The sequence below is a fragment of the Sander lucioperca genome, chromosome 1, assembly GCF_008315115.2.
Source record: "Sander lucioperca isolate FBNREF2018 chromosome 1, SLUC_FBN_1.2, whole genome shotgun sequence".
NCBI classification, from domain to species: Eukaryota; Metazoa; Chordata; class Actinopteri; order Perciformes; family Percidae; genus Sander; species Sander lucioperca.
Genome location: NC_050173.1, coordinates 35,950,259 through 35,964,323, shown reverse-complemented (window position 1 = coordinate 35,964,323; position 14,065 = coordinate 35,950,259). Strand labels below are relative to the sequence as shown.

General features: G+C 42.5%; 1 protein-coding gene across 1 annotated transcript; it reads left to right on the top strand.

The window, feature by feature from the left end:
• Window positions 1–202: 202 nt before the first annotated feature.
• Window positions 203–6,094, top strand: LOC116064318 (Down syndrome cell adhesion molecule-like protein 1 homolog). The gene is made up of 14 exons (XM_031319451.2): window positions 203–430; window positions 516–854; window positions 1,141–1,269; window positions 1,392–1,559; window positions 1,668–1,738; window positions 1,953–2,199; window positions 2,319–2,405; window positions 2,503–2,577; window positions 2,976–3,104; window positions 3,231–3,395; window positions 3,743–3,795; window positions 4,730–4,832; window positions 4,916–4,946; window positions 5,052–6,094. Exons 1-14 carry the CDS (start codon window positions 367–369, stop codon window positions 5,107–5,109), a joined length of 1,719 nt encoding a protein of 572 aa, XP_031175311.1. The 5' UTR covers window positions 203–366; the 3' UTR covers window positions 5,110–6,094.
• The last annotated feature ends 7,971 nt before the right edge of the window (window positions 6,095–14,065 follow it).

The following is a 14,065-nucleotide window of genomic DNA, read 5'->3' as shown; positions in this document are numbered from 1 at the left end:
GGATTTCTGTAGATGCAAAGCTGTTCAAATGTTTAAAACGTCTCAATGTCCTTCTGTCCCTATCACTACAAGGAATGAGAACAAACAACAGAAGCGAGGATGGTGTATTGATAACCTTGATTCTGTCTCTGTCTAATCATCAAAATGAAACAGTGTGCCACTTCTAGGATAAGGAACCAAAACCACAGAAAAGGAAACAGCTCTTTTCTACATTCCTCTTCTGCTAGCAGAAGTTGTTTGTGTGAGCATATCAAGGACAGCATCATGTGATTTGGAAGGATTTCAAAGCTGAAACCACACTGGTTTGGTTCAGTGTCGCTCAGCAGGTGGACTAAATCCTTGGATTGCTTCTGACACAAGACTAAAATGTTTTTTTTAGGCAGAAGACACCTCACTCTGTGTTGCAATCTCCTCTTTTGTCTACTCCTAGGTAAGACGTGAGAATGATTTGCATTTTGATTTAATATACCCTGCCAAATATTCCTTGTTGCCAACGGGACTTTCTGCCTTTTCAGGTTGTGTGACTGCAGAAAACATCATAGCCACTGTGGGAGAGGATGTGACTTTGATATGCAACTATGATGCTAAGTACTACGGCAAGCTTTCTGCATGCTGGGGTAGAGGAGCCATCCCCAACAGTGGCTGTGCCAATGAGGTGATCAAGTCAGATGGTACATCAGTGATCAGCAGACTGTCAGAGCGTTACCTGCTCAAGGGTAATTTTGGTGAGGGTGATGTGTCGCTGACTATCAGGCAGGTTGAGGAGGGCGACTCTGGGACGTATGGCTGCCGTGTGGAAATACCAGGCTGGTTCAATGATCACAAACATCAGCTGACTCTGACGGTAGTTGCAGGTGAGACCCACAGGGAGACATTATAATCTCTAAGGGGGAGACAAAACATTAGTATTTGTGATAAAATGAGTTAGTGGAATTTCCTGGCGACTCCCTGCTTGTTGGAAAAATGTCCCTCATAACTTCCCATAGACCCAAGCGATGAGGAGAAGCTGGAACAAGCACGTTTAGCAAATTAAATGGTTTTTTTTTATGGTCGTTTTTTATGGTTTTTATCGGTCTATAGATTAATCGACTAATTGTTTCAACACTATTTCACATTTAAATTTGTTTTATTTTATTTTAGTGCGCCCTAATGCCCTGAAGGTGGAGACGAAAGAGGTGAAGGAAAGAACTGTCACTGTTCGCTGGACTCCTGTGTTTGATGGCGGCAGGCCCATTACAGCCTACAGGATTGATCTAAAAAACAAACAGGGTGAGCACAAGAAAACTATCTCCATAAAATTTAGACATTTGGCAGCCAATTATATCTATTACAATATACAATAATTTTGGAGTATGCAGTATGGACCTTATGTATGCATCCCTGTTGCATAGCATCCTGGGATACTGCAGTGACAACTGAAGTCTCAAATCCTGAACTGACTCAGCTGACTTTGGTGGATTTGCATCCAGCCAAAACCTACAACATCCGCATGTTTGCTATCAACAGTGTGGGCATGAGCGAGGCCAGCAATGTTCTGACAGTCATAACGAAAGAAGCAGGTAGTGTCTATTATTCAGGCTTTCAGATATAATTAGAATTATGCAGAACTAAAATAAAAAAAGTCGATGGATCATGGATGGCCTCTTTAAAATGTTTCTTCCCTGCAGCACCAGAGGGTCCTCCCCTGGATATGCAGCTGGAGGCCCTCACTTCTCACAGTATCAAAGTCACTTGGAAGGTAAAGTCACAGTTGTGAAACTTTATTTGCAGACACATTCAAAAAGATTCTCAAAAAATGTAATTTTTTATATTTGAAAAAAGCTAAAGATACTTTACATGGCACACTCTTTGCCCAGGCTTTGATTGGACACAGTTGATCCTAAATGATATATCTAAAAAGAAAAAGAGTGTTAAATACTTTACTGTTCTAAGAGTGTTTTTCTCTTGACCAGCCTCCGAGGCTCGATCAAAGAAATGGGGTTCTTCGGAGTTACAGCATTAGCTACAGAGAGTACGACCCCGCGGGCAGACAGTTCAAAAGGTGGCAGCACGTAAGTGTGGCGGCCACACGAGAACTAGAGAGCGTCATCCTGAGCAACCTGAAACCTTCTGCCAGATACGGCGTGATTATACAGGCCAAAACATACGCAGGAATAGGACCGTCATCGACTGCACCTCTCTGCTCCACTCTGGATGAGGGTAAGATGGGAAACATGAGAGGATATCAAAATATGACTAAAAACATGAATATAATTATGAGTATTAAGGCAGTTTAATATTAAGTAATTTACAAAGTTTTAATTGTATTCTGTTGCAAGTTCACACAACTTCAACAGCATCCACTATTATGTCTACTTCCACTGCTGCCACAATATGGATACAAGACACTACAAGTTTCACTTCAGGTATGTGTTATTGGGGTTATTTATTAGCATCTTGACAACTATAGAAATAAGTGAATTGATTATGACTGGAAAGTGATTTTCTTTACTCTGTCCCAAGTTCACACAACCTCAACAATTGAGACTGTTACTGCTGCCACAGTTTGGGGAGAAAGCACCACAAGTGTCACATCAGGTACTTCATGTGTTTCGGGTTTTTTCACTAACACTGAATTCAGATTACTGTACATCATATTTATTTTGGACATTACATACAAATTAACTTTATTTGATGTATCCCAGTTAGATTACGTGAGTGCTGTTATAGTGTCCCATATATGTAGATCCATTATTCACAGTAGAACTGTGAATAATGGGAGTTATTTGGCAGGGTATATTACATCAAAATGCAAATCGTTCTCATGTCTTACCTAGGAGTAGACAAAGGAGGTGATTGCAACACAGAGTGAGGCGTCTTATTTGTCTGAGCAGGACATAATCATCACAATCTGTCTTTCTGCAGAAGAAACATATTAAATTAAACTGAGTTGTGTGAAAAAAAAAAAATCTGTTTATTTACTAAATGTCTCCTAGTGCCCCCAGATCCCCCAGTGGTTGAGTTAAAAGAGGTCAAAGACAATACAATTTCCCTTTTATGGACTCCTGGGTTTGAAGGTCACAGCCCCATCACTGGCTATTACCTGGAGTGTAAAGCCGTTAACGGTATGAGAAATTAAATATTTGCCACTTCACTGTAATTCAATTGTGAAAGTTAAATTCCCATTGTCAATCCCTCTGGCATTTGGTGATATTATGTAAAATCTTGTTTCTCTTTCTTTTTCTCCACAGCCTCGTGGGATTACAGAAAGACAGTTGTTGACTTTGGCCCCAATCAGACAGAGGCCACGATTATAGAGATAAATCCCTCCACATACAACATCCGCATGTTTGCTAAGAACAGTCTGGGCACCAGTAGAGCTAGCAATGTCCTCACCATCACCACTGGAGAAGCAGGTGTTGTGTTTCTTAATTCTGTTTATTTTAGTATTATTATTTTTTATTTCACTGTCTCCATTGTATATTACTGTGGTACATCAGGCAGAACAGGATGCTGTGGATCATTAGTTCAAGTTGTGGCCTGTATTCACACTCAGCAAGGCAGCCCAAAAATATAAATGAACTCAATTTTATTATAACCAAATGACAGTTCCTTAGAAAACAGGAAACACCTTATGTAACCTAATATCTTCCCGGATTGCTTCTTTTGATAGATGTATTGTTTTTGCATGTTTAGCAATTTTCTGAAAAACAACACTTTCAAAACTTCCTCTCAGCTACTTTGTTTTGTGGGTGTCTGACAGGTCATCCGAGGGGTGATCTCCCTGCCACCATATCTACTGACACTCATGCTGCTGTAAGTATGAAACCAATGACAAAAACAAACACAAATAAACAAATGTGGATATTAACAATAAATTACAAGACTGTATGTAAGTTCATGTTAAAGGGTTCACTCATAGTGACAAACCCACACAGAGTTAGCTGCAGGGCTTTAGCCTCTTGCAGCTCATTGTTTTGGTTTTACAGCCTACACATTTACTGCATGTTTGAGTCTGAGACACTCATCATCAGTGGTGGAAGAACTCACTCAGTAATACAAACATGTAGAAATACTCTGGTACAAGTAAAGGTTCTGCATTCAAAATCTTACTTGAGTAAAAGTACAAAAGTATTAGCATCAAAATATACTTAAAGTACCTAAAGGCTCATTGTAATTACTTCATACTGCTGGATAGCTTAATCCATATTAATATGTCATTATCTATTAGTTGATTTGTATGTTGCACAGTAACTGGTAACTAATGGTGTCAAATAAATGTAGTGGAGTAAAAAGTCAAATATTTCCCTCTGAAATGTAGTGGAGTAGAAGTATAAAGTAGCATAAAATGTGGCTAGCTGCTGAACATAGTTGAGCAACAAGCTAAAATAATTTGCGCTATTTTGTCTCAGGTGTAGGTAGACGCCAAAACGGCTAAAAAGCTAAAATGAGAGTGATATTTTGAGATTGGACTTACGTTCATGAGGTGGCCAGAAATGTGACTCCAAATGAATGCTCTGTATCCGCAGGATGTGAAAGTAGGCAATTGTTTGCTAACTCATCATTAGCCTTTTTAAAAAAAAAAATTTGCTAGTGACTTTGAGGCTGTGAATTTGTAAGCCTGTTCTTATGTTCTGATCCCAAGTGGCAGATATCTGTTTATGCTACTTTAATGCTCACAAGATAAGCAAAGATAGACAGTATCTCCAGTGAAGGTAAAGTTGAACTGTTATTAAATCCTGTCTGCTAGGCGAGCGTTGAGGAGAGTCAAAGTGGTCACCTAGCCGCCATCGTGGTGCCAGTGGTGCTGGTGGTGTTGGTTGTTGCCATGGTAACCACATGGCAACTTCGACGTGAGTATTCCTTTCATTGTTAACTTGACAAGTCCCACAGGATTTGCTTCATTAATTTGATCCTTACCCTCCTGCTCATATAGGAATAAAGCAGAAAAAAGGCAGCCTGAATATGTGAGTGGTTTGCAGTATTTGTCACATTTGTATCGAGAATTAAGCCTCTTCAAATAACTGTAATTCCCTCTCCTTGATTGAACAATAACTTTTTCTTGTGTGCAGATGGCTGACCAATGGAGCGCTACGCTACAGAGCCTCTGAGTCACTACAAGAGCTGTAAAACTCTTGAGTTACTCTACATTTCACCACGAGGCTAAAACTCACAAATAAGCAGTACATTTTATGAAATTTGCTAAATAAGATTTTATATATATATATATATATATATATATATATTATATATATATATGTTTATGTCATTGAGAAAAGAAACAGAATATACTACAACTTCAACTGCAAGTTGAGTTGAACTAACCAAAAGAAAGAATAATCACTCATTTCTAACTACTCACTAAATAAACTCTAATCACACAACATATCTCATTTAAAAGGTTCATGTGATATCTTATGAAAAGTTATGCACAAATGTTTGTGCGTTATCCTACAAATGTGCATCAACACGAGTGATCAGTGCACTTGTGCAAGTCCCTGCAGTGCAGAACCTGTTTAGGCAGCAAAAAAATCCACGATGACCTCCTCCCTATGCAGACTTTGTCTTTATACCACATCGCCTGACTTCCTCCTCGAGACGGCCCTGCACGTCCTGGCTCATGATTACTTGGGTTGTATATAAAATAAAGTAGTGCATTACTTTCCGTAGGTATAAGTATGACCAGTGAATGAGAACAGCCTATATCACAACACCAGCACGGATCTGCCTTTACTTCCAATATTTTTCTGTTGGAGCACCTTTTTATTAATTAATTTGTTGTTTTTTTGTTGTTTTTTCTCTTTCTAACAATATATATATATATATATATATATTCTTTCTATTTTATAACCATCAACAGGTCATTAAATGACCCGTAATATTTTTTATGTGACTTTATGTGTAATGAAAAAATACCACCATCATTGCTATTTTTCTTTAGGCTATAATAAACATCCAACGTGTTTGTTCATCAACATGTACTTTATTTTATTGGATAAAATATGTTTCATTGTGTCATGTAGAAAGTTAGCAGATTTACTTATAGGTTACCAGCCACCAGCTGTAGCAGATGAGCTGTTTAAAAATATAGTAAATGAAGTCTGCTGGTAATAGTCCAAACCACAAATGCATACATGATGAAAGGTAGTTTATGAATGCAGTGTTGAGATAACATTGTCAAAAAAGTCAAGTTTCATTAAAAAATATCCCTCCATCCCATTCTTTCCTTTAAATTGTATCTATACTTACACAAATGGCTCCCCTGACTAAAATCTTTTTATTGAAAAAAGTGTTTGCTTCATCACAGTAAAACAGTAGCCTACACTCAACAGGTGTACATAATTAGAAATATAGAGGAACTGGTGTTTTTAACCCATCAGTTATTTTAATTAAACCCAAACACTTAAGACCGAAAAAATATTCTTCAAACGACCTAATCTCCACAAGTCTCACAACCACCGACCACCAGTATCCAGCTCCAACCACAGGAGGGAGCCAGAGTGCCACCAGTGAGTTGATCTCATGCTCTCCTGTGCTCAATCAGATCTCACCTCCTCATCTCTCCTCAGGGACAGGCACCGTAGCCAGCTGGATTTCCATCCATCTGTCCTCTAAATCTCTCAATTGTCCTAATTAAGGAGATGAGGAAGAGGAGGAGATCTGATACCTCTGTAGAGCTTTGAGGCAGCTGCCTGCAAGGGAGTCTCTTACTAATGGGGGATCAAAGCTTGCATCTCAGCGGGGACTACATGGCACAATAGGGATGTGTACTTCCAATTCCTTTTCTGCTTGTTTATATCTATTTCTAAATAAGGCCTATGACTGAGCTACTGATGAAGGAGATGTTGTTTTTTGTTGCTTCTGCTTTCCCATGCTAAATTATTACACTTCCTGAGAAATTGACTGTCTACAGTGCTGTGTATATGGCTTGATTACTCTTTTGCAGTGGTAACCCATTACAAACTCAGAGCTGCTGACACACAAAGCCACAGTGCACTGTGTGACCGTGGCCTGTAAACACAACTCTACCACATCCCTCCTTTCTGGACTTCCTCTCAACTCTGGTCCCCTCACTTCCGCTGTCCCCTGCTCTTCTCCCTCTTTCCTCGGTCTCCTCACTCTGGCTTTGCTTACACAAACACCAGTGTCTTCCTGTTCTGGTGCTTTCCTCCATCTCTACTAACACCCCGCCACCATCATCTCCATTCATCCATCTTCCTCTCTGTTCAAGCCTTGCTGATTACACTGTGTAGCACTTACATAAACAGAGTAAAGAGGCAAGGAAGGTTGTGGGAGGCACTGGTTGGATGACTTTGATGAGGTCGCTTTGATTGGCCACACAGCCAAAAACCAGTTTACCTCCCTGCAACCTCCACCCCCACTTTTCTTGGTTCCCCTTGGACCATGCCTGCCACCCGTAAACCACACAAGGCAACAAAGCAGTAGTCAATACAACAAGTTGGTACACAGATGGAAACAGCTGATCTTGCTTAACCAATATGTGTCATCGCCACAACAATTTTGTCACCTCATTCACAGCATGGCTCCCCCACTCTCTTCTTTAAACATCCATTAAGGCAACAACACAACTCTCCTTGTGTAAGCCATGAACCAGAGCTGTGTCAGCTGTATCTTGTAAAGGCTTCTGTGTAATACTGCAGGTGGGAGATTGAAGAAGGAGGGGAGGGGAGGGGAGGGGGGGAGTGTATGGTCATAATAATGGCAGTATTAGCAGTGGGGACAGAGTTAGTACTGTAATAAATCATGCACTATGGTTCTGGCCACATCAAGGCACCAGCACTCAGGAAGTGGAGACCCTGAACGCTACCACACACACCAAAGGCTGAGCTCAACAGGAGGGGCTGGTCTCCAGGCCTCGTTGCCCCAGAACGGATGCACGGGCCTGGGCCTAAGGAGCTGCCAGATGTTGGCCCTTCTGGAGTGCCTTATGAATTTGCGAACAGCAGAGCAGATGAGAGTATTGAACAGAGCAGAAATGAAAGGGGCAGTTTGTGAAAGCATGCAGAGCTGGAGGTATGGCCTATTTGCTGATGAAAGACACACTAATTGAATCAAGTCTTTATCCAAACCCACCGCAAACTATGGCAGGTCAAAGGGAACTCTTGTTAGAGCTAAAACATGCCTATGAGTGTGCAAATGAAAACAAGTAGCAATCCTAAAATCAGATCCATAAGTTTTGTGTGAGCTGGAAAAAAATTCCAATGTCACAGTGACTGATAACAAACTTGTTGGTTAGATCTAAAAAATCAAAAAGAAATTCTCTTCATTCATGATGAGATCTGACAGTGCATTTGTGTGTGTGTTGATGTGATCTGATTATCCAACCTGAGCCAGATGGAAGGCAGCGCACATGTTTGAAGGTCAGACATAACAGTCACCATGGAGACATCACCAAGTAGACCATGTAAACCAAGTACAACGTTATACTGCACTGTCGCTTCTCCCAAGGGACCTGTGTGTGTGTGTGTGTGTGTGTGTGTGTGTGTGTGTGTGTGTGTGTGTGTGTGTGTGTGTCTTTTGTCTGGCAGTTTCAATTATCACTCTGTACTTTGAGCATCTACAAAGGCATTAAGATTCATTTTCTGATTATTTTACTGCTCCCCAATCCTATAACCAGGCAAATTATTCCACAATGAAATAAAAAGTTACAGCATGAGGCAACTTTAAAAAACTTTATAAAATCTGTTTACAAAATACTTTTTAAAGTAATTTAAAGAAATCCAACTGACTTGTGTTTTGCTTGTGACTAACGCAGATTAAAAAATGATTTGATAAATGTAACTGCATGCTTTTGAACTAAAAGCGTTTGTCTTCAAACACATTACACAGTTGTTTCTATGATGCATATGTAAACTGAACACTGCAGATTTATCATAGTATTTTACTATTGAGCAGATCTTGAGCTAAGTGGCAAATTTCAACCTTCTCAGAGGCCTAAGTTTCCATAGAAACACGGACTTTATATTGATGTAGCGAGTTTATCAAATGCTGGAAAAAAATGCATTTGGCAGCCAGTCATTGAGTACAGAAATAGCTATGCTGACATGCTTGTTGCCTCCCTTTGCACACCCATAATCCTTAATGCTTGCAGATATTTCCATAAACGTTTGAACATCCCAAACCATATCTTGTACGATTCATATCACATGTCACCTCTCATTCAGGCAGCATTAAGTGTCAGAGCTTTGAACAGAGGCATGAGTCTTAATCTGTTTAAATGTGCTTCCTTCTCTGCGCTAACCACTGACTTTTGCCTTTTTTTTATACACCTGCCCAGAGGCGAGTTCTAGTAAGAAGAGGCGTCAAATTGGAAGACCTCCATCGTCCTGGCAGCTGAACACAGTGGAAGTCTTGGATCTGTTCAGGGGATTGGACCAGCTGAGCTCTGCCATGGAAGACAAGTGGCTGGCGCTGTTGAATGGGAGAACGAGTGTGGAGCGATGGAGGGAGAGGGGGTAAAGTAGAGGGGGAGGAAGGGAGGGAGAGGTAATCACATCAGGGGATTAGTGGCTGTTATTAATGGAGGATAAGGCTCTTTGCTGTCACTCTCTCACCCACACACACACAAACATACACACACACACACACACACACACACACACACACTGATGCACATATACACTATCTATCTATCTACCTATCTATCTGTCACATTTCTTCAATTACACAGCTGCCTCTTCTCTCCTCGTCCGACCTCTGGCCTACGGCAACGCGTTATGATTTTGGTTTGTAATATTCTCGCTACCTACTTCATGAGGGAGAAAAATGATCTGCTCCCGTGTGTAAATCTGTGTATGTGTGTGTGTGTGTTTGTGCTGGCATGCCACCCCTTGAAAGATGGCCATTCAGTGGTGAACAAACAAGACATTTGTCTAAAGTCTTGCATCACCTCGGGGGAAGACTGTGGAAATGTGCTTTGCCAGGTTATCTTTCGCTGTTATTTTCAGTCTCCCTGTGACTCACAGGATCCAAACTTCATGACAAGAATTGTGAGAAAAAAAATATCTTTTCGACACCTGTCTGTCATTTGTGCCACATACACTGAAACATAATTTGACAAACTGTCTAACCTGTTTCTTCAATCCAATGCCTACACACATGAATTAACACTGCACACATATATACACGCATGGCTATAGTGGTGTGTGTAAGGCAGTTAAAGAAGATCATAAGATGGTGTGTGCGTGTGCGTGTGCGCACACACACACACACACACACACACACACACACACACACACACAGACACACAGAGGCAGATGACAGTCACAATGGCTTCTCAGCAAGAAGATGCATGGGCCTGGGCTAAAGAGGCACATTTGCAGGCTCTTTCATCAGTGAGAATTCGCCTCAGCCTCGCAGAGAGCCACAAAGACACCAGCATCCCACCGTGAGCCGCAGACACGGCTGCACCGCAGTTTCATCATCTGAATGGAGTTTCACAGCAGTGGCAAGGAAACCAAAGTCCCCGAGCCCGATCATATCACCCGAGGACCCTGGAGGTGCAGCTGCATGTCATAGAAGCTCAGAGGTGACACAAATAAGTAAATAGACAGAATCCACATGCAAAGTGAGAAAAGCTGGAGGGAAGGATGGAGAGTACAGTACCTACAGTAGATAAAGCAGAGTAACTTAACTTGTGCATGAAACTTCTTCACAGGTGTTGAATTAAGATGTAGTGACTTGAATAAATTGGTACTTTGTTGCACTTTTCTCCAAATAAGTAAACAATGCTAAAAGTACGACTGCCTGCATGTTTTTACATGGCTTTTTTTTTTTTAAGTTGGTCTCTATGAAGAAAGGGAACCAAAGGCCCTGTGGGGATATACACACATATCCGCAGACACACACGCCAATCTCTCTGTCTGTCAGCTCTGTGCTCATAATCACATCCTATCCCCTCGTGTTCCCATACACACAACCCCCCTGCCTCGCTTCACTGTAGAGGGAAAGAAATGAGAGATCTCAAACGCTCTCTAAGATTAAGGCTTTGTGTTTTACATGTGTTATCGTTGCTTCCCTTCGTTATCCCCCTGCTTTTGTCTCAGCCTCCTCCTCTAATTAGAATCTTGTCCCTTTCATTCCTCCATGCGCCTTTCTTACACCTGTGAGAGTGAGGAGAAGAGCAAGGAGAGGGGAGAAGAGGAGAAGTAGAATAGGGAAAGAACGGGTAGGGGAAAGATGAAAAGCACACCACACAGAGCGAGTGGCGGAGCGTTGTGGAATGCGGCGTCTGAGGGGAGGATGAAGGCGCTTGTCACGTCTCATCACACGAACGTACACACACACACACACACACACACATATACACACACATATATACACACACACACACACGACCTGGCTGTGGTGCAGCAGAGACACAGTCCCGCTGAGCCGAGCTTTGAAAAGAAGAAAGTGTAAAGGGAATGAAAAAGAAGAGAGAAGAATAAGCAATAAGAAGCCAACGTGTTGGATGTTTCATTTTGACCCATATTTGTCCTGACGCATAAATCAAACAGACTCTGAGGAGCCCAGCGCATCTGTCACGACAGGTAGTTGGAGAAAATATCTAAGCAGATCACCCGAATGCACACACCGCTGGTGGCATGAACCGCAATTAGGAACTGCAAATAATAACAACAATAGAATACATACAATTTTAAGGCAAGTAAGCCTAGATGCTCCAGTTTGTTTCTCTTAGAAATGCTCTAACAAGCATAGAATCATTGCCTTGCTTGCCTTCCCTGCTCCATCCCCCTCTCTCTTCCGATCCCTCCAGCCAAGTTCAGCGCTGTCTGTCCCCTGGCCCACAGTGTGGCCTCCTTGGCTGTTTATGTGCGAGGTGAGGGCAGGCTGGCACTGTGCCTCTGTGTGCGGTCAGGCTGTGTTTACATCTGTCTGGCCCTGGAGCCTGGAACCTGGAGCTGTGCGCCGGTGCATCCTGGACATCACCCAGCAGACTGTAGCAGGACCTGGGGACCGACTTTCACTCTGGCTCAGACTGTGCAGTACTGCCTGATGAATGGCCTACAGTCTTACAGAGCCATGCATGTCCCTTTGCATAACTGACCCCTTTTTCCTACATTGCTCTTAATATCTTCTACTGCTTTTGTTGTCTACTGCCTCCAACTATCACTGCGCTCCACACTATACCCAGACTTCCCAATATCTTCACATAAGAGAACGTATAAGGAGCTTTCGCCTGCATGTTAAGAAAACTACAGACCCTTTCTCTGATTGAATGTCTATATGTTAGTACTTAGGATTTGTGTGTCTGAGATATGTTCAACATGCACTAATCTGCCAGAAGCAGCAAAGAAGGGAAAGAATTGAATAGCGCTGGTTGCCGTACATGACAAACAGTGTGATCTGCCTTTTGTTTTTGATAGCTGATGAATATGCATGTGGCCCCGGGAGTGACTGCGTTTGGGGTGGGGTGGAGGCTCAGAGGAGCATGTTAAACAATGGAATTACATCTCTGACATACATCCACCGCAAGGCTGGGATTAAACACAGCGCAGAGGAAAAAACAGAAAAGAAGGGGAACGGGATAGAGATGGAGAGTGAAGTGATAAAGAACGGATCCGCTGCTTATCTATTGAAGAAATAGGGGCCTCGGGGAGGGGGGGGGGAGGGGGGGAGATGAGGAGGGAGGTAGTGGTGGCGAAGAGAGGGGAGGGGATGGTGGGTCGTCAATCCAATGTATTTAATTTCTTTTGCTGTTAGTGAATCATCAAGAGGATGATCCAACAGCGGATCAAAAGAACGACCAGGGGAACGGGAAAAAAGCAGATCAATGCCACAGAACAAAGGAGCAGTCTCTCCAAGATGATCGCAACTCTTCTTCCTCCATCATTCACTTACTCTCCCTCCTTCTTTGCCCACTCTCATCTCTCTATTTTTTTCTGTTTTTCTTCACACATACACAACTTTCATAAATGGTGTGAAGCGACGAACAGGACACAAGGGCATTGACAGGAGTTTATCATGTAGTGGGAACAGGCTTGGCACTGGATATTCTGGCCTCCTTAACAACTCCCAAAATGTTCTTGAATGACAAATTTGGTAACATCTGTTTCATCTTTATGTGTTTCATCTGTGCCCTGTCATGTATTGTGAGCAGCTTCCCACGGGGGCTGCAGGCAGACCACTTGTTTAGTCTGAGCTGCAACAACTATTTTGAAAAGCCCACAGATCAGAGCTGCGGATGTCCAGTCGACGTGTCCGTTTTTATTTTGAATCCCTGAGTCTGCTTAGACATTGTTCATGTTTAAAGTAAAGCCTTAATCTGGACTGTTATATCCCACTATAGCCATAGCATAGTTCCCCCTGAGTGCCGTTGGTTTGAGGTGGTGTCTTTAGTGTTTTCATGTAGTATTGTTGTTGGCCCGGAACTGCTCCTTCTGTCATTTTGTCAGTGAAAGGAGAGCATTATGGTAACATATCTCAAGAGGTTTGAGCTTTGACTACAACACTGTGGTAAAAGTATTGTAATCACAATATTGTGTGTGTGTGTGTGTGTGTGTGTGTGTGTGTGTGTGTGTGTGTGTGTGTGTGTGTGTGTGTGCGTGCGTGCCTGTGTGTGTGTGTGTGTGTGTGTGTGTGTGTGTGTGTGTGCGTGCGTGTACACACAGGAAAGGTGGGTAAGGGGCCTGTCATGTCAGGCTTGAAAGGCGCTCTACAAGACAAACGGGCAGCCAAGATGGTTTGACCATGTCCAGTTAAAACAAATATAAGAGGCCTCAGCGATGCTGTTATAATCCCATTTTACATTTCACTGCCCCCCACTCTCTCACTTTCTCTCCCTCTCTCTGTCACCTTTTCTGTCTCTCTGCCCAAACCGCTGCAACTCCCACACAGTTCACCGTGAAGCCTCCTCATACCTGCCTGTCTTCTCCAGATGGCAGATTGAGACTGGAGACTGTGCGTGTGTGTGCGTGTGTGTGTGTGTGTCTGTGTGTGTGTGTGTGTGTGTGCACGCGCGCGCGCATGTGCATGCGTGCACGCGCATGAGCTGTTAAGCCTGGTTCTGTACCCTGCTGGAGTCCCCTCCCCTGACTTTCCCTCCCCCTGTTAAACTAGAATG

Excerpts from the sequence above, each read along its gene's own strand:
- LOC116064318 (XM_031319451.2), top strand. The coding sequence starts at position 367 with ATGTTTTTTTTAGGCAGAAGACACCTCACTCTGTGTTGCAATCTCCTC. Across the intron at positions 1,560-1,667 it reads AGTCATAACGAAAGAAGCAG|CACCAGAGGGTCCTCCCCTG; the intron begins GTAGTGTCTATT and ends TCTTCCCTGCAG. Across the intron at positions 4,947-5,051 it reads AAAAAAGGCAGCCTGAATAT|ATGGCTGACCAATGGAGCGC; the intron begins GTGAGTGGTTTG and ends TCTTGTGTGCAG.